We start from the raw sequence: 23,044 nt of genomic DNA on the forward strand, positions 1-23,044 counted from the left end.
ATTTCAAAAAATTGAACTATAGTTGACTTACAATGTTGCATTAGTTTCTTCTGGTGCACAGCGTAGTGATTCAGTTATACCTACATACATGTTCTCTTTCATTATAGGTTTCTACAAGATACTAAATATAGTCCCCTGTGCTGTACAGTAGAAACTTGTTTATCTATTTTATATACAGTAGTTACAAAATATAGATTCTTATATTTAGTGAAAAGCAAGCAATAATTTGAAACTGTCATATTCACTGCATTTGTAGGTAGGGTGTAATTTGGTGAACACTGAGTTTAAGGCAACTGCCACACTCAGGACATTTGTAAGGGTCTGTCTAGAATGGATTATGTGATAGTGGGTGGGGTGGGAGCCCCGAGTAAGAGCGTCACCACACTCATGGTGCCTGGAAGGTTACTCCCCAGAATGAACTCTTTGGTGAATCCTGAGGTAGGACTACTGTCTAAAAGACTTCGCCACATTCCACAGACTGATGTGAGTCCTCTCCAGCATGAGTTTTCTTGTGAAGCAGCAGGTGTGAACACCTGCCACAAGCCTTGCCACGTGCATCACATCTGTAAGGTCTCCCTCCAGTGTGGGCTGCTTGATGTTTACTTAGGGTTGAACTCACACTAAAGGCTTTGCCACACACATTACATTTGTAAGCTTTCTCTCCGCTGTGAATTCTCTGGTGATTTACAAAGTGTGAATTTTGACTGAAGACTTTGCCACATCAGCATTTGTACAGTTTCTCTCCAGTATGAGTTCTCCGATGACTTGCCAGGTTTGAATTCCGACTGAAGACCTTGTCGCATACGTCACATTTATATGGTTTCTTTCCCAGAGGGATTCTCTGCTGTGCAGTGAGGTGTGAGTCCTGAGTGGAGGCTTTACCACCCATACTAGAGTTGAAAGGTTTCTCTCCAGGATGAATTTTCTGGTGAATCCTGATGTCAGACCATTGCTGAAAGGTCTTGCCACACTCAATGCACTTGTATGAGTTCTCTTCGGTGTGAATCCTCTCGTGATGCCGAAGACGCGAAGGCTTCATAAAAGCCTTGCCACATTCCTTACATTTGTAAGATTTCTCTCCAGTGTGAATTACCTGATGGTAAGTGAGGCTTGAACGCACACTAAAGGCTTTGCCGCACTCATTACATTTGTACGGCTTTTCCCCAGTGTGAATTCTCCGATGACTTGCCAGGTGTGAGTTCTGACTGAAGACCTTGTCACATGTATCGCATTTATATGGTTTTTCTCCAGTGTGGATGATCTGATGTGTAGTAAGGTGCGAACCCATAGTAAAGGCTTTCCCACACTCTTTACATTTAAAAGGTTTCTCTCCAGAATGAATTCTCTGGTGAATCCTGATGTCAGACCACTGCCTGAAGGCCTTGCCGCATTCGGTGCATTTGTACGGCTTCTCTCCGGTGTGAATTGTCTCATGACGCCTCAGCTGCGAGTGCTTGAGGAAAGCCTTGTCACACTCACTGCACTGGTAAGGTCTCTCTCCGGTGTGCATCACCTGATGGTCGATCAGGCTTGAACGCACAACAAAGGCTTTGCCACACACATCACACTTGTAGGGTTTCTCTCCGGTGTGACTTTTCTGATGGTCAGCCAGGCTTGAACTTTGCATGAAAGCTTTGCCGCATTCGTTACATTTGTGTGGTTTCTCCCCACTGTGGATTCTTTGATGTCTCACGAGTTTGCAGCTGTGGAAAAAGGCCTTGCCGCACTCATTGCATCGGTAAGCTTTCTCTCCAGTGTGGGTGACCCGGTGTTTCGTGAGGCTTGAACGCATCGTGAAGGCTTTGCCACACTCGTTACATTTGTAAGGTTTCTCTCCAGTGTGTAGTCTCAGGTGATTTACAAGGTATGAATTTTGACTGAAAACCCTGCCACAGACGTCACATTTATACGGTTTCTCTCCCGTATGGATCATCTGATGTCTAGTGAGGTTCGAGCTGCGATTAAAGGTTTTGCCACACTCGTTACATTTGTGAGGTTTTTCGCTCTGTGCTGCGCCGTCCTGTGTCAGTCCTGGAGGATGGATGGGGTCGTTCCCACATGTGTTAGAAACGCTAGTTTGGACACTTGGAGGAGTTCTTTCAGGCGGTGAAAATGAGCCGGCGCTGTTGGCAGCGTTCGCAGTTTGATTACATTCAAAAATTTCCCCTTGGGTTTGAGGGATCGGAAGTTTATCTTGAAAGCTTGATCCAAGCCTATTTTCAACGGGCTTGTTTCCTGCATCTTTTCTACCACGTCGATCTTTTCCATCAGTGAGATGTTCCCCATGGGTTCTACCCATTCCTTTCTCACTTCTCTCATCATCTCTCCACCGACACTCAAAGTCATACATTTTCTCTCGGATTCTCCTGAGGTGAACATCTCTGACTTCATGACTTCCAAGTCTTCCCCAGATCATGGTTTGGAATACATCTGTTGTATTAGTGTTCTCCTTTGGTTGTAATTTCTTGGTAACGTGTGAGGGAGAGATATCTACAAGATACAAACAACCATAGGTATCTTATTAACTACATTTTGTAAATAAATGTTTCATCCTGGACACATAATATTACACCAAAAATAATACTTATACTGAATGTAGCTGTGAAAATTCCCCATCATGATCTTCAAAATTTGAGAAACATTAAAGATTTAGGATTCTTTAATAAAGAAAGTGCGATCACCTGTGATTCAAATTAATTTTAGGGTAGCCTCATTTCAAACACCCTGTGACAAAAACACTCACGTTTTGCAAGCTTACGTTAGCTTTCAAAGAAAGGGTGTTTTCCACCATGACCCCAAAGCACATACCAACTCACTGTAAATGCCTCATAACGAGACGGAAAATATTAGACATATTTTGTGCGTACTTAATGCATACTGATTGTACATAATCTGCATATGAAATCTGCATACTTACTGTACATAAATGAATGCTAAAAAATAGACAATACATTGTAATGGTAAATAATCCAAAACAGGCTAATCTAACAACCTAAATAAATGGCAGTTCAGAATTACAAAATATAGCACTGAGTAAATGAAAAATTTCATAAAACAATATTAAAAAAAGAAATTTTCTCTAAATACCTGTTATAAAAGCATCCGTGCTCATGAAGAACAGGCATTCTTTTTTTTTTAAGAAAGGCATTCTACAACATTAACAAGTACATAGCAGTTATATTGTATAAGATATTCTGAAAGACCATCATCTGTAAATCACAGTAAAAATTAATAAATATATTTTTCTAGTAACCCATGATAAAACCAGCAGTAATAAGGAGCCATGTTATAGAAAAAGCTATACTCTATGGTAAGACTAAAGAAAGGAGGGTGGGTATAGCTCTGTGGTAGAGCGTGTGCTTAGCATGCACAAGATCCTGGGTTCAAGCCCCAGTATCTCCATTAAAAAAAAAAAAAGAATAAAGAAAGGACTTTCATTTTAGAAAGAGCACACAATATGAAAAGTGTAAAAGGTGTCGAGATAACTGACTTCCAAAATATCAGGTCAGGAAAACATGTAACCTTATAAAGAATAAGAGCTGGAGGAAGAATTCAGAAGTCATGACTATGATTTCATGACTGCTGTCACCTAACAGCCAATCAGAGCAGCTCTCCATCTCCACAGTGCCTTTCAATTATCCAGTCACTGTCCCCAAAATATACGTAATATGAAGTGCGTACTCTGAAAATGCATTAACTAAGGTCAGAGAACGCTGTTGGGAACAATTTGAAAGAAAAAATCACACAAAAATATAATGCAAACAAAGGGATACCTCACAATAAATATGACACTTGATCTATGTCTTTCAAAACAGTAACTTGTGAGTCTTTCTGTAAAATGTGCAATATTCTAAGTCATCTAACAGTACTTGTTTGTTTTAAAAGCCTGAGGTAAGTAGTTCATTATCTGGTCTTACTCTATAAGCCTTCTGATATTGTTTTGTGTTCAAGTGATGAACTCTGTTTTAGCATGTAATTTTAACTTCTATGGAAAATAAAAATGCATTTGGATTAAGGGGAGGGTATAGCTCAAGTGGTAGAGCGCATGCTTAGCGTACACAAGGTCCTGGGTTCAGTCCCCAGTACTTCTTCTAAAAATAAGTAAGTAAACCTAAATACCTTCCCCCTTAAAAAATGCATTTGTTTTGAAAGAAGATGTTTTTATGAGAATACAACCTTATCTAACATTGCTTAAATGGTTTTCATCCAAAGCGACGCAAAAGTAAATATAAATACTGCCATAAAAAAAGCACCTGAGGTAAATCATCATCATCATTTTGCAAATAAGGGCAGCAGACTTGGAGGGTTTATGTACATAGCCCCCCAGCTGACACAGGAAGTGAGAGGATTTCAGCCTGGACCCACAGACTCAGACAACATGTTCTTAAGCATGACTGCCCACTGAACAGTACAAATTACCAAAAAAATACAACAAACACCAAGAGCTTGGAAAGCAACACTTCCAGGCAGTTCAGCGCGGTCATGTGGTAGTCTTACCCAGCCACCCCTCCTGGAAATCACTTCTGAGTTATCCCCACTGCTCATACTGATTTACGCGGTGTCCTGAGAAATTTGTTCAGTGGCTGAGAAGAGCGTAAGAGGAGATTTTGAAAAGGGAGAGAGTAATGTTGCAGATAGAAAGCAGGTTTACATTTATTGTAATACTTGCTATGAAATTTATTAAATTGAAAATCCCAGGAGTTCCATTTCCAGGTGACTACTGCAGAGAAAAAGACACAGATATTCCAGGAGATACATGCAAGAATGTTCTTAGCAGGACCCAGGAGGAAAAACCAGGAAATGGCCACCATTCTGTATCCACAAATGCAAAAACAATGAAATCTTATCGACGGTACAGCAAGGTAGGGAGGGAGACCCTGCGTTCCAAATGATGATCTGGCTAGGTGGGCAAGTTTGCTGGAGGAAACCAAGTTAGCAAGCACTTTTATGCCAAGGTCTGAGCATTTTAAGGATGTGACTGCATTAGTTAATAAAGGGGAAAAAAAAAGAATCTCACTAACATACTAATTATATAACGTATTGTTAAAAAAAGAAATTTAATAATTTTGGTATATAAATTGTTCAGGTCTAAAACTTTTTGTTATTAAAAATTATAATAGTATGGGGGGAGGGTATAGCTTAGTGGTATAGTGTGTGCTTAGCATGCATAAGGTCCTGGATTCAATCCCCAGTACTTCAATAAAGAAAATAAATAAATAAATCTAATTACCTCCCCCCTCCAAAAAACAAAACAAAAACAAAACAAGAAAAAAAAAAACCTGGGGGTGAAAAAACATAGCTCCTTAAAAAACCAAAAACCAAACCAAAACAAAACAAACAAAAGAAAACAAAAAATAAATAAATAAATAAATATAAAATATATACTAGTGTCTTTTTTGCTGGCCTTCTCTAATAATAAGAAATCATATTATTGGATCTCTTAACACAATCTATGCAAAAAAAAAAGAGAGAAAGATATGAGGAGTGATGTCAGCAAGACAGAAGAACCATAAACTCCAGGCATGGAGTTAATCCATGGAGAAACCAACTAAACTACAGCATAGAAACAAAAAGTCCTTTGGGGAAACTCTAGACATTAGTGAAGAAGCTACGGGACTCCATCAAATTCCTACCCCAGAAACACTGAACCAAAAGTGAAGAAAGGCTCATGTCGATTTGCCTGACTTTGCCTCCCTCCCTTCGAGGCACACTGCAGTGAGATCAAACTGGAGAAAGCCTCCCAATTCCCAGGTCCTCCCTTGGGAAGAAATGCAAATCAAAGCCACAGTGAGATATCACCTCCCACCTGTTAGAATGGCTGTGATCAAAAAGAGAAGTACCAGCAAGGATGCAGAGGGATGGGTACCCCAGTGTGGTGCTGTCAGGAATGTACATTGGTACGGCCACTATGGAAACCAGTGCAGAGGTTCCTTGCAATATTGTAAAGAGAACTACCATATGGTGCAGCAATCTCACCTTTTTCGGTATGTATCAAAAGGAAATGAAATCAGTATTTCAAAGATGTATATTTGTATTCTATGTTCATTATAGGATTATTTACAATAGTCAAGACATGGGAACAACGTTAAGTGTCCAACCTAAGTGTCCAAGAGATTAATGGATAATGAAAATGTGATACACACACACACACACACACACACACACACACACACACTGGAATATTATTCAGCCATGAACAAAATGGAAATCTTACTATCTGTACCAACATGGATGGACCCTGAAGGTACTATGCTAAGTGAAATAAGAGAGAGAAAGAGAAAAACTGTGTGATGTCACTTATATGTGAAATATTAAAAAAAAAAAGCCAAACAAATAGAAATGAAGCATAGAAAAGTAGACGCCAGGGGCTGGGGGCGGGCAGAAATGGAGAGATGTTCATCAAAGAGTGTAAAACTCCAGTTGTAAGATGAGTAAGCTCTTGGGAGCTCATGTGCAGCATAATAACCACAGTTGTCAATACTGTATTATATACTTACAAACTGTTAAGACAGTAGACCTTCAACCACAAGTAACAAATGTTGGTGAGAATGCAGAGAAAAGGGAACACTTTGACACTGCTGGTGGGAAAGTAAACTGGTGTAGCTACTGTGGAAAATGGCATGGAGGTTCTTCAAAAAACTAAATTTAAATGGAACTACTATGTGATCCAGCAATTTCACTCCTGGGTAAAGAACTGAAGAAAATGAAAACACTGATTCAAAAAGATATATGCACCCCAGTATTCACAGGAGCATTTGTTACAATAGCCAAGATATGGAAGCAGCTTAATTGTCCATCAACAGATGAATGGATAAAGAAGATGTGGTATACACACACACACACACACTGAAAAATTACTCAGCCATAAAAATGAATAAATTTTTGCCATTTACAACAATATGGATAGACCTGGAGGGTACTGAGGTTAGTGAAATAAGTCTGCAGACAGAGAAAGACAAATACTGTATGTTATCACTTATATGTGGAATCTAAAAAATAAAACAAAGATATGAACAAAACAAACTAGTGGTTACCAGTGGGGAGAGGGAAGGGTAGGGCAAGATAGGTAGGGGATTAAGAGGTACAAACTACTGTGTATAAAAAAGCTACAAGGATATACTGTACAGCACAGGGAATATAGCCAATATTTTATAACAACTTTAATGAAGTAAAATCTATAAAAATTTTGAAGCACTATGTTGTACACCTGAAACTAATTTAATGTTGTAAATCAACTATACCCTCAATAAAAAAATAAATAAATAACCCAGTGGGGGAGGACTGGGAAGACACAAGAAGTTGCTGTGACGTGAATTGATGGATGTGTTAACACACCTATTGTGGTAATCTTTTCACAATACATACGTTTATCAAACCATCACAGTGTACACTTTAAATTCTATCTCAATAAACCTGGAGGGGGAAGAAAATACAAAGGAGATGATGCTTTACCCTGTGAATAAAAAGAATTTCCCAGAAAAGACAATATGAAATCAGGAAGAGCCTACATTCCCAACCAGGCAGAGCAGTGGAAGAGAGACAAAACTACAAGATGTGGCAATCAGACATTGCAGGGTCTTGGGATGGGACTGTGGGCTCTACCCACAGACACGCCTGAAAGATGGATATCTATGCTCCGCATGTAGGACTTGGGATCAGAAAGAAGACCTGTCTGTCCACTGTCTTAACAGTAGTTTTCCTAAGTAACAATCACAGATGATCCAACCCACCTCCTATTATACAACCCCAAGCTGTGTGACAAAATCAGAAGAAAGGGCTGAGGGATCCGAACAGGCAGACAGGGCTTGAAGCAGCTCCACGCAGGCTCTGGGGTGACAGATGGAATCAAAGAGCAGCCAGTGTTTTCCCATCTCCTGATTAGGTCTTCCAAGTTCAGCAAATGGGAGGGAATCGAGATTGGTCCAAGAGTTGGTACTACGGAGGCATCAGCTCTGATCTATATGGACTAGGAACTGAGCATCCAATGAAATCAAGTACAGAAGGGGACACAAAAGAGAGCGAAATCCCTTTAAAACAGCCCATTTGGGGGTGAGTGGGGTGTAGTTCAGTGGTAGAGTGCATGCCTAACATGCACAAGGTTCTGGGTTCAATCCTCGGTACTTCCATTAAATAAATAAATAGAAACCTAATTACTGCTCCCCATCTCTAAAAAAGAGGAGAAGAAAACCCCAGCCCATCCCACTCCTCAAAGTTAAGGACCAATGAGTTCGCAGGGGCCAGATGACAGAGTGTAGATCATGGGAAAGATCTTCTTTGTCTCTGGCGCAGCTGCAGCACCACTGGAGGGTGAAAGAACACAGCTCCCATGTTGAAGGACTGGGTGGTAAGTAGGGGACAAGAAACATTTCCTCTGAGTTCACGAGAAATAAACTTGTTTCCCCACAAAACTCTCCCACTTGGGGAGAGTTTCCCCAAAACTATTAATGATGTGGCTTCCTCTCTGTCCAACTGAGACCTGACCTGTGTTCACACCTTTGATACTTTCCCACCTCTGTGGGTTTTGTTTTGTTTTGTTTTTGCTACTTTCCCTTCCCTCTCCACAGTCCAGTGCTCTCTGTCCTTACTCCAAAATGGGGATAATAATATTCAGGTCAGGAAAAGAAATCCCTGCTAGTAAGAAGAAAGGGACATCATGTGCTGTGAAGCTTCCAGAATCCCAGCTCTTTGTTCAGCTAAGGCGAGAAGGTATCAAGGAAATTGTGTCACAAAAATTCATCCACTGCTTGCCTCCTTCTGAATGCACAGAGAACAGTATAATATGCTGACATCTAGCTCTCTTTGAAGAACTACTGAGTCAAAAGCACAGGAGTAGAAAAGAGAGAAGTGGATATTTTAAGTTGGCCCAAATCAAACCTTATAGTTTGATGCATATTTTAAGCTCTGGACCCACCACCCATGATGTATCATAATGTGGGCAGCTCATATGATGAAAGGGAAGGTTTAACGTCCTGATGTTGCATCATGAAGCTTTTCACGTCTGAGTCAACAGGGATCTCCGATCAGTCAAGCTAAACAAGGCCTCCTAAGGGGCACGCAGGGAAAACGCAAAGACAACTTCCGTGGGGAAGTCCTCTCACCCAGGGACAGCAGGTTCCTGTAGGTCTCCAACATCACGTCTCTGTACAAGGCCCTCTGAGCAGCGTCCAGGCACTCCCACTCCTCCTGGGAGAACTCGATGGCCACATCCTCGAAGGTCAACTGTCCCTGAAATGAAAACACATTTCACAAAGGGGCCGTGAGCAGAGCTCTTATTTGCACGTGAGAAGAGGAGAGAGAGGTGAGGATGAATTCGGTTGAAGCGTGTGTTCTGATAGATCCGTGGAGAGGTATTTGGAGACAATCATGCATCTCTAATTTATTGTGCTTTTCCATAGGTTATGACAGCCTCCAAATCAATGTGGATTTCTCATTTTTGTGTACATTATATGAAATTTACAGAAAAAAATTCAGTGCTGGGTCATCTCTACAGAAGTGTTAAAGAAAGGTCAGAATCTAAAAATTGTGGTGATGATAAAAATAGCAATGACTACAGGTTTTTGAACACTTCTTGTATAAGTGTATACCATGTAACTTCCTGTATGTCAATCACTCTAAATGTCATACAGGCGTGAACTTGTTACCACTACAATAGATCATTAGAGAAAGATCTGGTTCCATTTTACAGAGTAGAAAACTGGGTCACAGACACTAAGAAACTCGCCTCAGGTCAAACAGTTAAGAAATGGTAAAAGTACCTGAACTGAGGTGGGTGGGCTTTAGAATTGAACCTAAGAAATCAACCACTGAAGTAAGAGATTCAGAAGTACAGTCACACAGGGTTCTCCAACTGAGAAAACGCGAAACAAGTTCAAGATTAACATGGAACTGCATATAAAAGGTCATCGTTTACACACACACACACACACACACACACACACGCATGCACATTAACACATTATTCTTACTATTATTTTAATCATTAAGATGATAATGTTGAAAAAAATTCAAGTCATGGGATTTTTTTGTAATTGTCTCTTTTTTAATTTTTATTTTTAAATTTTCTTATGGAGGTACTGGGGATTGAACCCAGGACCCTATGCTTTATGCTAAGCATGTGCTCTACCACTAAGCTATACCCCTCTCCTAGAGCATGGAATACATTTAAGATGAGTTCAACTTCTAAAAAAAATGTAGTATATATTTATGAAAGATCATATCTTTTATAAAAACCATGGACCTGCACAACCATACACATGTAAACAGATTTAAATTAACTGAAATGAGAAGAGTTGTCTCTTAATACTTTGGAATGACTTTTTTTCATTATCATTTTTATTCCCATATATTTCATATTTGGGAAAGGGAAAATGTATCAATTGTACTTAACTTAGTTTGTCAACATTATTCTATAGTAGGCTAGTAAAAAAAATGGTATAAATGTGAAAAAAATATAGACTACTTTAACTATAATCTCTATAAAATACCTATACTGAAAAATATAAACATTGTTTTATCCATTTAAATTCAGATTTTTAGGCATGAAAAAAGCCAGAGTGTATCTGTTTATTCTTCCAATAAGATGATTCAAGATTAGAGTAGTTACTGGTGTTACACATTAATTTAAGAGATTAAGATTTTTCATTTCTTTTTTTTTTTTTGGTAGGGGGGAGGTAATTAGGTTTATTTATTTATTTATTTATTTAAATGGAGGTACCGGGGACTGAACCCAGGACCTTCTGCATGTTAATCATGTACTCTACCAGTGAGCTATACCCATCCCCAATGTTTTAAAAAATTACAGTAGGAGGTACTTGAAAAAAATTCTTGGATATTTAAAAATCATGACAAAAAGGAAAACTGCTTATTAAGCAAAAATATTTCACTAGATGCATTTCGTCTGAAATTACAGTGGAAAAAAGCCAGAGCTCCTGCCATTCACCTCTGTACAATATGCCTAAGCAGGGACCAGCAGAAGAGGATGAAAAAAGAGGAAGAAATAAAGAGTGAGAGCAAGAGAGAGTCCATAAGCCAGAACTGTCAAAATGCACAAGTCCAAGGACACAGATCGGATGAAAATGTTAAGTGGAGGGAAGATTCCACACCAAGGGGGCCCTAATGAAAGGAGGGGTGGCTATGTTATATCAGACAAAACAGACTAAAGACAGAAACTGTCACGAGAGACAAAGGACAACACATAACAACAAAAAGGTCAGCTCACCACGAAGCTATGACAATTATCAATACAGATATGTGTCCAACATTAGCGCTCCAGATAAACAAAGCAAACGTTGACAGAAATGAAGGGAGAAACAGACCGCAGCACAGTAACAGCATGAGACTTCCGTGCCCCAGTTTCACTTACGGATGGAACCAAAAAGAAGGTCAGTAAGGAAACTGAGTCCCTGAGCAACACTACAGGCTGACTGGACCAAACAGACCGCACAGATCCCTCCACCCAACAGCAGCAGCAAACACATGCGTCTCCAGCACACGTGAGCCTTCTCCACGACAGACCACACGTTAGGCCGCAAAAGAGATCTGAACACAATTAAGAAGGCTGGGACCATAACAAGCGTCTTCCTGAACCACAACGAAGAGAAACCGGAAACAAAGAGCAGAAGGGAAACAGAAATATCCATCAAATGGGGAAAGTAAACAACTTTCATTTTTAAACAACTGACAGTTCTGAGAAGAAATCACAAGGGAATTTAAAAAAACATCTGGATAAAAATGAAAATGCGGTTGACCCTTGAACAACTTGGGGGTTAGAGGTGCCAACCCATGAATGGTGGCAAATCCAAGTATCACTTTACAGTGGGGCCTCCATATTCCTGGTTCCACATCAGTGGATTCAACCGACGGTAGGTGACGCAGTACCTTAGTATGTATTTATTGAAAAAAATCCATGTATCAGTTAACTGTGCAGTTCAGTCCCATGTTGTTCAAGGGTCAACTGTACAACTACCAAAACTTCTGGGATGTGGAACTAAGAGGACCGTCTGCAGGGGTAAATGCTTACATTGAAAAAGAGGAAAGATCTCAAATCGGAAATCTATTTTTACACCTCAAAGAAGTAGAAAAAGAAGAACAAACCTGCAAAATGACTGTAACTCTTAAAAAAAAGTTTAAATAAATAATAAAAAAATTAAAAAAGAAGAACAAACCAAACTAAATTTACCAGAAGGAAAGAAAGTAAATGAGAAAAGTTAGAGCAGAGATAAGCAGAGAGTAGAAAAACAGTATACAAATCAACAAACCAAGAGTTTGTTTTTTGAAAACATTAGCAAATTGACAGAGCCTTAGTTAGACTGAGGAAAAAAAAAAAAAGAACACTCGAGTAACTAAAATCAGAAATGAAAGGGGAAGGCTGCAACTGCTGTCACTGAAATTTTTTTTAGGTGGGGGAGGTAATTAGGTTTATTTATTTGGGGTTTTTTTTGTTTGTTTTTTGGGGAGGAGGTACTGGGGACTGAACCCGGGACCTCCTGCATGCTGAGCATGCGCTCTACCACTCGAGCTATATCCTCCCCTCAGGTCACTGAAATTTTTTAAAGGGATAAGGGACAACTATTAACAACTACATGCCAACAAATTACATAAGCTAGAAGAAATGGTAATACAGCCTACCAGGACCTAATCATGAAGAAATTAAAAATGTGCACAGAATTATAACTAGAGTTTTAAGCGGTAACGGAAAACCCCCAGCAAAGGAAAACTCAAGACCAGATGGCTTCACTGCAGGATTCCACCAAACAATTAGAAAAGGATTAACACTAATTCTGCTAAAAGTCTTCCAAAGAGTTGAAGAGGGAACAATTACAAACTCCCTGCATGATTCTGATACCAAACACAGAGAAAGACAAAAGCAGAAAAGAAAATTACAAACCAATATCCCAGATGAATACTGATATTAAAACACTTAACAAAATACTACCAAAGCAAGTTCAATAGCACATTAAAACAATTCTACATCATGACCAAGTGGAATATATTCTTGTAAGGTAAGGATGACTTAACATACAAAAATCCAACAACATAATATACCACATTAAAGAATAAAGGCAAAAAGCAACACAAGAGCATCTCAATTAAGAAAAAATATTTGACACAATCCAACAACCTTTCAAGGTAAAACACTCAACATACTGGGAACAGTAAACTACTTCAACATAATAAAAACATGAAAAGCACACAGCTAACATCATACTCGATGGTGAAAGACTGAAAGCTTTTCCTCTCAGACCAGGAAGAAGGCAAGGATGCACACTCTGCACTGCTGTTCAACAAAGTACTGGAAGTCCTAGACAGAGCAATTAGACAAGAAAAAAATATAAAAGCCGTCCAAATTGGAAAAGAAGTAAAATTATCTTTTTTTTCAGATGACATGATCTTATGCGTAACAAAACTATAAAGATTCCACAAGAAAACTTACAACCAGAAAACAATTTTAGAAAAGCTGCAGGATATCAAATCAACACACAAGAATCAGTTGCATTTCTCTACATTCACAATGAACACTCTGAAAACGGAAATTAAGAAAACAATCCTACTTACCATAGCGTCAAAAAGAATGAAGTATTTAGGAATAAACTTCGCCATGGAAGTGAAAGACTTGTACACAGAAAAGTGCAAAATATTACGAAAAGAAACCAAAGATACAAATAAATAGACATTCCACACCCAGGAATTAGAAGAATTTATATTGTTAAAATGTCCATACTACCCAAAATGTTCTATGGATTCAACGAAATCACTATCAAAATCCCAATGGAAATTTTTGCAGAAATAGAAAAAAAAAAATGCTGAAATTCAGATGGAATCTCAAGGGAACTCAAATAGCCAAAATACTCTTGAAAAAGAAGAAAGATGGAGACCTCACAATTATAGATTTCAAAACATATAACGAAGCAAGAGGCATCAAGATGGAGTAGCACTGGCAGAAACACAGCACATAAACCAACAGAACAGAACAGAATGCTCAGAAACAAACCCTTGCAGCCGCCAAGGGATGTCTGACAAGGGCGCCAGTGGGAAAAGGACAGCCTCTTTCACTAATGACGCTGGGAAAACTCAGTACCTGCTTTCCAAACTTTCAAAAGCATGAAGCTGGAACCTGACCTTACACTATATACAAAAATAAACTCAAAACAGATTGATGAGCAGAGCATAAGACCTAAAACTTCTATGAAACTTCTAGAAGAAACCCTGGGGGAAGAGGTTCAAGACACTGGATTTGGCAATGATGTCTTGAATGTGCACCAAAAGCACAGACAAGAAAAGCAAAAACAGACAAAGACAAAAGCAGAAAAGAAAATTAGGTTGATTTCATATTTTAAATTGATGATAGAATAAAACCCCCTCTACCATTGACATCTGTTTCTGAACTTTCAACTCCATTCACAATCACTAAGATTGTGAAGCAGTGACTCACTTGTGCAGCCTTATATAAGTGTATTCTAGAATGTATTATAAAAACAGGCAGAACTGATTTTCCCTTATTGCTCTTTTCCCCCAGAATTTATCAGCTATTTGTGAACATTAATATGTGACTTCCATATGCAGCTTCTTTACCCTGGCTTAGAGAGGACAGACATCCAACCAGATGGGGCCCCTAAAAATAATCCCCGCTACCTAACCACACTGACACCATGGGGCCAACACCCCGCCTCCGATCCAAGCCTGGGCATGAAGGCCTTCAGGATTCCCACCAGGGCCTCTTCATAAGTTCACTGGGTCAGGGGGGAGGGTGGAGCTCAGGGGTAGAGTGCATGCTTAGCATGCACGAGGTTCTGGGGTCAATCCCTGGTACCTCTATTAAAAAAAAAAAAAGAAAGAAAAAGAAAAAATAAGTTCACTGGGTCATGATGAAATGGAACCTAAGTGGATACAAGAGGGACTGAAGGAAGGCCCTGGGTGAGTGAGTGATTATCAAGCAGGATACTTTAGAGTCAGATGAGTGAGTGCAAAGCAGGGCATTTCAGGAAGGAGAAACAGAACAATCAACCAAGAACATGACTTCACCTGAGAGACAGCCATTTCTGACTCCTTTCCTTTCTTCTTCCTCTTCCGGCTTCTTTCTCGGGCAATGTCTTCAGAAGTCAATTCTGAAAGGTGGAAAGATATCATTTAATGCTGAGAATCAACGCACCCCTCCCTGCGCCACAACCACACACACAGGGGAGACCTCACCATGTGGGACAGACAGTCCTCTGCTGCCCACTGTCACAGGAGGGGCTCGGGACAGGAAACTCCACACACAGACCAACAAGGGAGTTTCCCACACTGTCCTCAGACCACGATCCCCTCCTGGTGAGACCCTCACCCACATGGCAGCAGTGGGCGCCTCAGCTGGACCCGACAGCCCCCTTCAGGTCACAGACCAGGCCCTGATCCACCCCCACACAGAGCAGAGCCCCCGCCCCCTCAGCCCAGATCCCAGCCCTCAGGACGGGAGGACTCAGAGTCAGGATGCTAAGTGAGGGACCCAGACTGGAATCACTGGGCCCCTTAAAATATTGAGGTTGGGCCACATATTGACTTTTTGAAGGGGATTCTCTGGTCAGGCGGCACAAAAATGTATTCGCAAAATGCCTCAGCAAGCTAATGTGTAGCCAAGATGAGTATCACTCAGAGGAGGCAAGCCCAGCACACCTTGCACCTTTTATTGAGCTATAATTGACAAATAAATATTGTGTATATATCAAGTATACAATGTGATATTTGACGTATGCATACACTGTGAAATAATTACCAAAATCAATTTAATTAACATGTCCATCACTTCACTGTTACTATTTCGAGTGTGTGGTAGGAACACTGAAAATTTATTCTTTCAGCAAGTTTCAAGCCTACATTACAGTATGATTAACTACAGTGACCATGCTGTATATTAGATCCCCAGAATTTATTCATTTTACAACTAAAACTTTGTACCCTTTAACCAGCATCTCCCCGTTTTCCTGACCTCCCAGCCTCTGGTAACCACCTTTCTACTCTGGTTCTATGACGCTGACTGTTTGAGATTTTTCACATAAGTGAGATCATACAATATGTGTCCTCTGTCTGGCTGATTTCACTTAGCACAATGCTCTCCAGATTCATCCGTGCTGTTGTAAATAACAGATTTCCTTCATTTTTATGGTTGAATTTCATTATATATATGTATGCACATTTGCTTTATCCATTGATCTCTCACTAGACATTTAGGTTGTTTCCATATCTTGGCTGCAAGCCATGCACATGGGAGTGCAGACTATCTCCTCCAGATACTGATTTTGGGAAGGGAGGAGGGTATAGCTCAGTGGTAAAGTACGTGCTTAGTATGCATGAGGTCCCAAGTTGAATCCCCAGTTCCTCTGTTAAATAATAAACAAACAAATAAACCTAATGACACACCCCCAACGAAAAAAAGATATTGATTTCATTTCTTTTGGAAATACAGAGAAGAGTTCTCGGCTCTCAGATTTCTCACTCTGCAGTGACGTTGGTTAGATACTCACAGCCTCAAATGCTGACTGGATGGGGTTCGCTGGGACTGGGCAAACTCAGGCCAAGAACAGCAGGAGGCGGGTGTCTGAACAGAAGGGCAGTGGGGAAGCTGGAAGACCCAAGGCAGGCAAGGCGCACCAAGAGAAAACACTTCTCTCCCTCAAGTCACCTACTCGGAAGAGCACGCACGCTGCCATTCCAGAGAAGACGAAGAAGAAAGGTGAATGGAGGGCGGGCGTGTTGGGGGGAAACACAAGACCCTTTCTCTAAGGTGACCCCATGAGCTCACCCCATTCTGTTGACTAACTGGGGAGAATGCACAGAGCTCCTCCGTCATCTAGTTCCTGAGTCTCCCCGCTACTGCCGGGGCTCTGAATCCCCAAACACTGCTCCCCTTCCTGTCTCCAACTCCCTTCCCAGAAAGCAGTGGGCCTCCTCACTGAAGATAGAAACTTGTTCCTCATTGAGTTTAAAATATCTCTGGGCAGAAGGGAACCCAGGGAACAAATGTCAGGAGGGAGCTGGCCATTTCCCGCTCCCCTAGGTAGTCGTCACCTTGTTCTGATTGTGTGTGTGTGTGTGTGAGAATTTCCAAAGACAATATGAAATAGACAAAGTAGAAAAAAAAATAAAATAAAATGATAAAAAATAAAATACCTTGCTGCTTGCTCCCCAGTTTCCTTCTGACTGTATTGTGTCTCTGTATGTCTGTGTCTGTGTGTCATGTGTGCATGTCTGGGTGACCGTGTGTGTGACCATGCGTGTGTCGTGTGTGCGTGTCTGTGTGTGTGAGTGCGCACGTTCTGGGACAGGCAGGGAGGGCACGGCAGAGTGAGCGCCGCGGTCCCGGCAGTGAGGCAGGAGCAGCCGCATCTTCCCAAGGACGAGCCTCTGTGCTGCGGTCTCTGTGCCGTGACTGCCCTTGACTGAACACTCCTTCCCTAAGTCACGGGCCCTCACAGCACTTCTGAACTTGCTCCCCACCCCCAGAAGGCCCTTCCTGATGAAAAGTGTCTGCCCTGTGAATCATAAGACCCGCGGGGCCCTTCTGGACTCTAACCTACAAACTCCCAGGGGTCTGACATACTCCCCAGAAACCGCGTGATGAGCCCCCTACCTTGCTACACAATCCCACAACATATCCCAATAACTCACGCGTCCGTGACAGATGGCACTCCTGACGACACGAGGACCGCTACACCTGACATCCTATTTCCATTCCCAGTGACCCCAGCCGCAGTACTGTCACTGCCGAAATCTAATAAAAGAGATATTTGTCCAGTGATGCACCTACCCCAATGAGACCTCAGTGTCTTCCCAGGGCACACTCCAAATTCCCATATGTATCTTGCAAACTGCATCGGAAACTTTCTTCATTGCAACCCCAAATACCCCCAAACACCAAAAGTAACCCCCAAAAGGATCTCTGAGATGTTCCCTGTAACTACTCTGTGGGTTGCCCAACGATTCCTGCCCTCCCAAAAGACCCCACAAAATTCACTGTGTGAAGTGGATGCGGGAGGCATCTCCAGGATCTACCCCTCACCCCACCAGGACCAAGGCACCCATCCTCCTGGGCCCAGAGCTCCCTGTGGGCGCAGCTCAGGCCTTGGTTCTAACAACCCCACAGGGTAACATTCTTCTTCCTTCATTCCTCCTCTGGTGTGATTGTGAGCTACCCAGTCAAACCAGGCATGGAAAATCTCAACCTCAGCATCCGCATCCCAGAGGACCTGAGAGGAGACGTTATGCTACCCAAACCCGACCCACGCAGCCCCACAGCTACCCGTGAACCCACTTCCAGGTGCTCCACCCAGAAATGACACGTCCCTTTCCAACAGGTCCACACGCCCCTTGATCCCCACACCCCGCATCCACTGGGCTCACCTAGAGGCCCATGCTAGCTTCCAAGCCCCTCCTGCAGACCTCTACAGCCTCCCCTCCACTCTTTCCCATTTTTCAACATCTCCTCCATGCGTGTGTGATCAAATGGGGTTAAAAAGGCACAGGGACCTCTGGGCACAGGCATTGCAGAAATGCACAAGCTGCCACCCAAAGGCCACTGGGCATTCAGTATGGAGATCAAGAAGGTGACCCTTCTGTTTCAAAATCTGCACCTCTGGGGGAGTGATGGAAATGTTAGGTATCTTGATTGTGATACATCTGAAATATGCGCAGTTTACTGTACAGAATTTATACCATAATAAAGCTGTTTCAAAACAAAAACAAAAGAAAACAAAACAAAAATCTTCTTCTGGTAGGAAGGAAGGACGGAAGGAAGGAAGGAAGGGAGAGAGAGAGAGAGAGAGAAAGAGAGAAAGAAAAAAAAGAAGTTGACCCTCCTGGGAAGCCTTTCCAGCAACTGGGAACATCATAGAGCCTAGTTTTCAAGGCATATGAGGATTTGGATTGCACTTGGTGAGGAAGTCACAGAGAGAGAGAGAGAGAGAGGGAGAGGGAGAGGGTGAGGAAGAGGGAGAGAGAGCGGCCCCAGATCTCACTGCCCCCGTCCTCCCCACTCACAGCAAGCTGCAAGATACCCTACTTTTTCAGGGGTGCTTCCTTCATGCCTCCCTCCCCAGGCTCCTAACCTTCTCCCCATTCTTAGCAAAGTGTAATCATATCCCTGACCCTGAGCAGATGCAGCGCTAGAAGGCAAGCCTCCTGTCCAAGTTGGCAACTGGTCCCCAGATATGCAGAATCTGGAAGACCACGGAGCCACAGTGCAGCAGTGACACAACAGAATAAAACATGGGGACACCTCAGCACACGCATGAGGACACCAGTGCTGTATGGCTTTTTAGGTCTCAATACATCCTTTTGCTCTTATTTTGAGTACAAAGAAGTAGCCAGAGGAGGTTTAGCTCAGCGAGAGTTAAAATTTCCAGAACAAACATGGGAACCATCCTCATCCCCTGCCCTAGCCCCTTGGTCTTCCTGGACGAGCACTCAGTCCTCCCAAAGCCCCCAGCATTTAAACCTTCCCCAAACAGAGTGCCTCAGGCGTCCCTGGAAGAAGATGGAGATCATGCACCCTCCAATGGAGGGAAAACAGCAAAGACTCAAAACAATCAATGGAGAAGAGCATTTCTCACAGAGACTGACGTGGAAGCAGTAAAGCCCGGGTAACGAGGTAGAGAATGACTAGACACGGGCAGGAGAAGATGGGAGGCATCTCTGGCCTGACCTGAAGGAGTAGAAATAGAGCAGAGGATTTAGGGACAAAGGGTGAAGCAGGAAGTAAGATCTGAGACAGAAAAGGTGTTGGTGTTTGGGAACAGAGCAAAGGTGACTGTGACAGGGCAGAGTGAACTCTGAGAACAACAGGGTGAGCTCCCAGGATGAGGCTGGAGACACTGGTAGGGCCCGGGGGATGACAGGGCTGTGGAGCCACAGTGAGGTGTGGGGGTCTGGTCCTGAGGACAAACATAAGCCAGCGGAGGTCTGAGTGACAGGAAGTGACAAAAATCTCCTTCCAGATTTACCCTAATTCGGAGAAGACATCTGATAATAGTCTCTCTGACTCTGAGCCTACGGTCCTGCCTCCAACCTACTGTTCTTTTTGTTTTTCATTTTGGGAGGACTGGGACACATCTAAAATTCCAATTACAGCTGGGCACTCCCTCCAAGAAGAAATGCCACACACAGACACTCACCCAATTTGGCCAATCATTTGGGGGGTCAGGGTTGATCACCCTCAAAGAATTTCTGGTCTACTTTCCCATCTCTATTACACGTGGGCTCCCTGATGCCCAGAGGTTAGACATTTCTAAAAAGGTCTCAGTTGAGTCAACAGAACCAGATGGAACTGAATTCTGAAAAGGTGGCCTGAAGGGTCAGTGGGCGGTCTGTCCTTACCCGCCTTCGCACTTAAAACACCGGAACCATCTTTCAGGTGCCTGGGCTTTCAGGTGCCTGGGCAGAGGAAATAGCTCTTTCAAGGTCTGATCACACAGATGCCAAGCATTTAACTCTTCTTTTCCAGAAAAGCACAATAACATACTTCTAAAGTATAGAATTGCAAAAACATAGCAATGGTGAGGAATACACTGGAAAGGTTCAGCTGTAAAAGAAGCTCTGAGCAAATTTCTCTTTTTTTTAAATTTCAGGTTTATTGAAGGCTTTCTGTTTTGCTTTGTTCAGCAAATTTCGCAAATAGATTGGCTCTCTCGGAAAAAGATTCCACATCAACCCAGCCATCCTTCAACTTCCCCTGAGAGTGACGACGAGGGACTTGAGGGGAACATCTCCTTAGCAGCTCACAGCTCACATAAAAGCAAAGAAAACGGAGTATCAGACTAACCAGGTTTAAACCATTAAGTTCAAAGATCATTGACATCCTTACCTAGTACCCACTGAAATAGTCTAAAATTAGTTACTAGTTCCCACAGAACATTTCCAGTACCTAAGAGAAAAAGGAGAAAACACACAAGACTTGAGCTAAGCCAGAAAGAAATTTTAAAAGGAAAGAAGTTGTAATTTTTTTAAAAGCCAACAATTCTGGGGTCAAAGTCAAAAAATATTGAGAATATGTCATATTTAGAAAATGAGGAGGGAGGGTATAGCTCGCTGGTAGAGTGTGCATTTAGCATGCACAAGGTCCTGGGTTCAATCCCCAGCACCTCCATTAAATAAATAAACAAATCTAATTACCTGCCCCCACCAAATTTTTTTAAAATAAAATAAACACAAATTTAAAAAATAAATTTAAAGAAATAAAAATAGAAAATGACATGAATTGATTGTAGGACATTCATCAAAGGTATTTCATAAGTTATTATTTATAGGACAGCAGAAATTGAATGAACTAAGAGTTACCTCGTGACAAGAACAACGAATTAAATGTTAGAGAAAAAAAAGTAAATCCATTATACAAAAAAGAATAGTAATTTTAATATTCCTTTAAATAGGCACCATGAAGTGACAATTTTCCCAGCACACACACACTCCCTACTCCATGCCAGGAAAAGGGAAACAGGCGAACCACAACCGACTGCATCAAGTCACACTGGCCTTTGGCTGAAGGACCGCAGGTGAACGCTATCTTCTGAGAAAAATCAATATAAAATGCACGAGCGTTATAGGGAGGAAATTTGCAATTCTCATTCTCATCTGTATAATTTAAACAACTTTTACACTGATTAGATTATAACGTCAATCTCTCACGGCTTAATCATTCATATGCAATCAATTCATCCGGATCCAGGTCACTCCTCTTTCTTTTCTACTACGCATTTCCCTCTGGCCTTCTATTTATCTCTCTATTTCTTTCTCCCTCTGTCTTCTGTTCTCCTCCACTTTCCTGCTGTGTCTGCCCTCCTATTTCTTCCCTCACTCCTGCCCTCCTCTCTGCAGCTCATTACCTCTCGGCTGCTTTCTTGGCAACCTGATTGTCCTCCATCTCCTTGTATTTCTGCCTCTTCTTCTCCCATCCTAGCTTCCTCTCTGCTCTCCCTCCCTCTATCCCTGACACATTTCTTGGTCCCCACTCCCTGGCATCCCCGGGGGGCTGTATGTCTTTCCTGCGTTATTCCTCCTTCTGCTCTCCGTGTCCCCCTCGTGCTCTCTTTCTTTTCCAGCCCCGCGTTGCTCAGTGCGCCATGGCGCCCACTCTTGCCCTCCCCCTACACTATCTGGAGTCCTTCACCACTGTTGCCCCCGCTGCTCCCGCTGCTCAAGGGCCCTTCTCTTATTTTGCTCACCTTCACCTCTCTGGAGATTCCGTTTTTCTCTAAACTTCTCTGCTTTACCCACCTGCTGGGTGGGTTCAAGGCTTATTCTCTTTCACGTTGCTGTCTTTTTGCAAGTTCCTTACCAATCCTCTACTTTGTCAACAGGTCGCCCTCCTCCTTTTCGCCTCCTCAGTCTTCTGTTTCTGAGTCGCTCTGGCTCTGCTTCTCCTGATCCTCCTCGCCCACATCTTTACAGGGATGGCGACGCAGTATGTTACCGCGCCCGGAAGAGCACATTTCCCAGAGGGGTGGAATTTGGAACGTCAGAACCAGGGGCGTCACACGGCTGGCCCAGGTCACCTTCCCAACGCGCGGAAGGTGGAAGGGTCACTAGGAGGGGGAGACGGGCTGGGAGGGAAGGTGCCTCTAGAGAAGGATGGGCAGGCTCTCCAAAATCCCCGGGCCAGGACCAGGGAGAGGACGCGGCCTCGCCTGGAGCGGGGAGACGGGAGCCGCCCCCAGGGGCCTAAAAGGCCCGGGCTTGGATGGCGGTTAGGGAATAAATCTACCTCGCGGAAGAAAATCTTCTGCGCTGCAGCAGGGGTGGAGGGGTCAGTGAGGTCAGTAATGGGTTTTAAAGCAGGAAAAGGACGCGACAAGGCCGTGTCTAAGTGGACCGAAGGCCGAGGGCTGGGACCGGCTTCAGAGTGACTTTAAACCGAAGGGGAAGCGCCCCTCGGCCTCGCACGGCGACGTCTGAATTTACTTAGGGTGGAGGGGGGCGGTGCGGGGATTTACGGTCCGTAGCGGCCCTCAGACGCGGGTACGGAGGAGAGGAGACTGGGAGAGCAGCTTAAGACTAGAAAGGTAGACACTCACGCTGG

At 42.6% G+C, this 23,044-nt stretch overlaps 1 protein-coding gene across 1 annotated transcript; it reads right to left on the reverse strand.

Annotated features, from left to right (window-relative positions):
- Nucleotides 1-68: 68 nt before the first annotated feature.
- On the reverse strand, nt 69-22,310 carry LOC106729673 (zinc finger protein 347-like). Its single transcript, XM_032487733.1, has 6 exons — nt 22,191-22,310; nt 17,644-17,746; nt 16,500-16,678; nt 15,022-15,104; nt 9,099-9,225; nt 69-2,490 (listed from the first exon to the last, which is right to left on the reverse strand). Exons 4-6 carry the CDS (start codon nt 15,034-15,036, stop codon nt 722-724), a joined length of 1,911 nt encoding a protein of 636 aa, XP_032343624.1. The 5' UTR covers nt 15,037-15,104; nt 16,500-16,678; nt 17,644-17,746; nt 22,191-22,310; the 3' UTR covers nt 69-721.
- Nucleotides 22,311-23,044: the final 734 nt, after the last annotated feature.

The sequence above is a fragment of the Camelus ferus genome, chromosome 9, assembly GCF_009834535.1.
Source record: "Camelus ferus isolate YT-003-E chromosome 9, BCGSAC_Cfer_1.0, whole genome shotgun sequence".
NCBI lineage: Eukaryota > Metazoa > Chordata > Mammalia > Artiodactyla > Camelidae > Camelus > Camelus ferus.

Bases quoted from the DNA above. Each gene is read 5' to 3' on its own strand.
- LOC106729673 (XM_032487733.1), bottom strand. The intron at 2,491-9,098 runs GTGAGAGGACTT...TGTATCTTGTAG, and splicing joins CAGGAACCTGCTGTCCCTGG to ATATCTCTCCCTCACACGTT.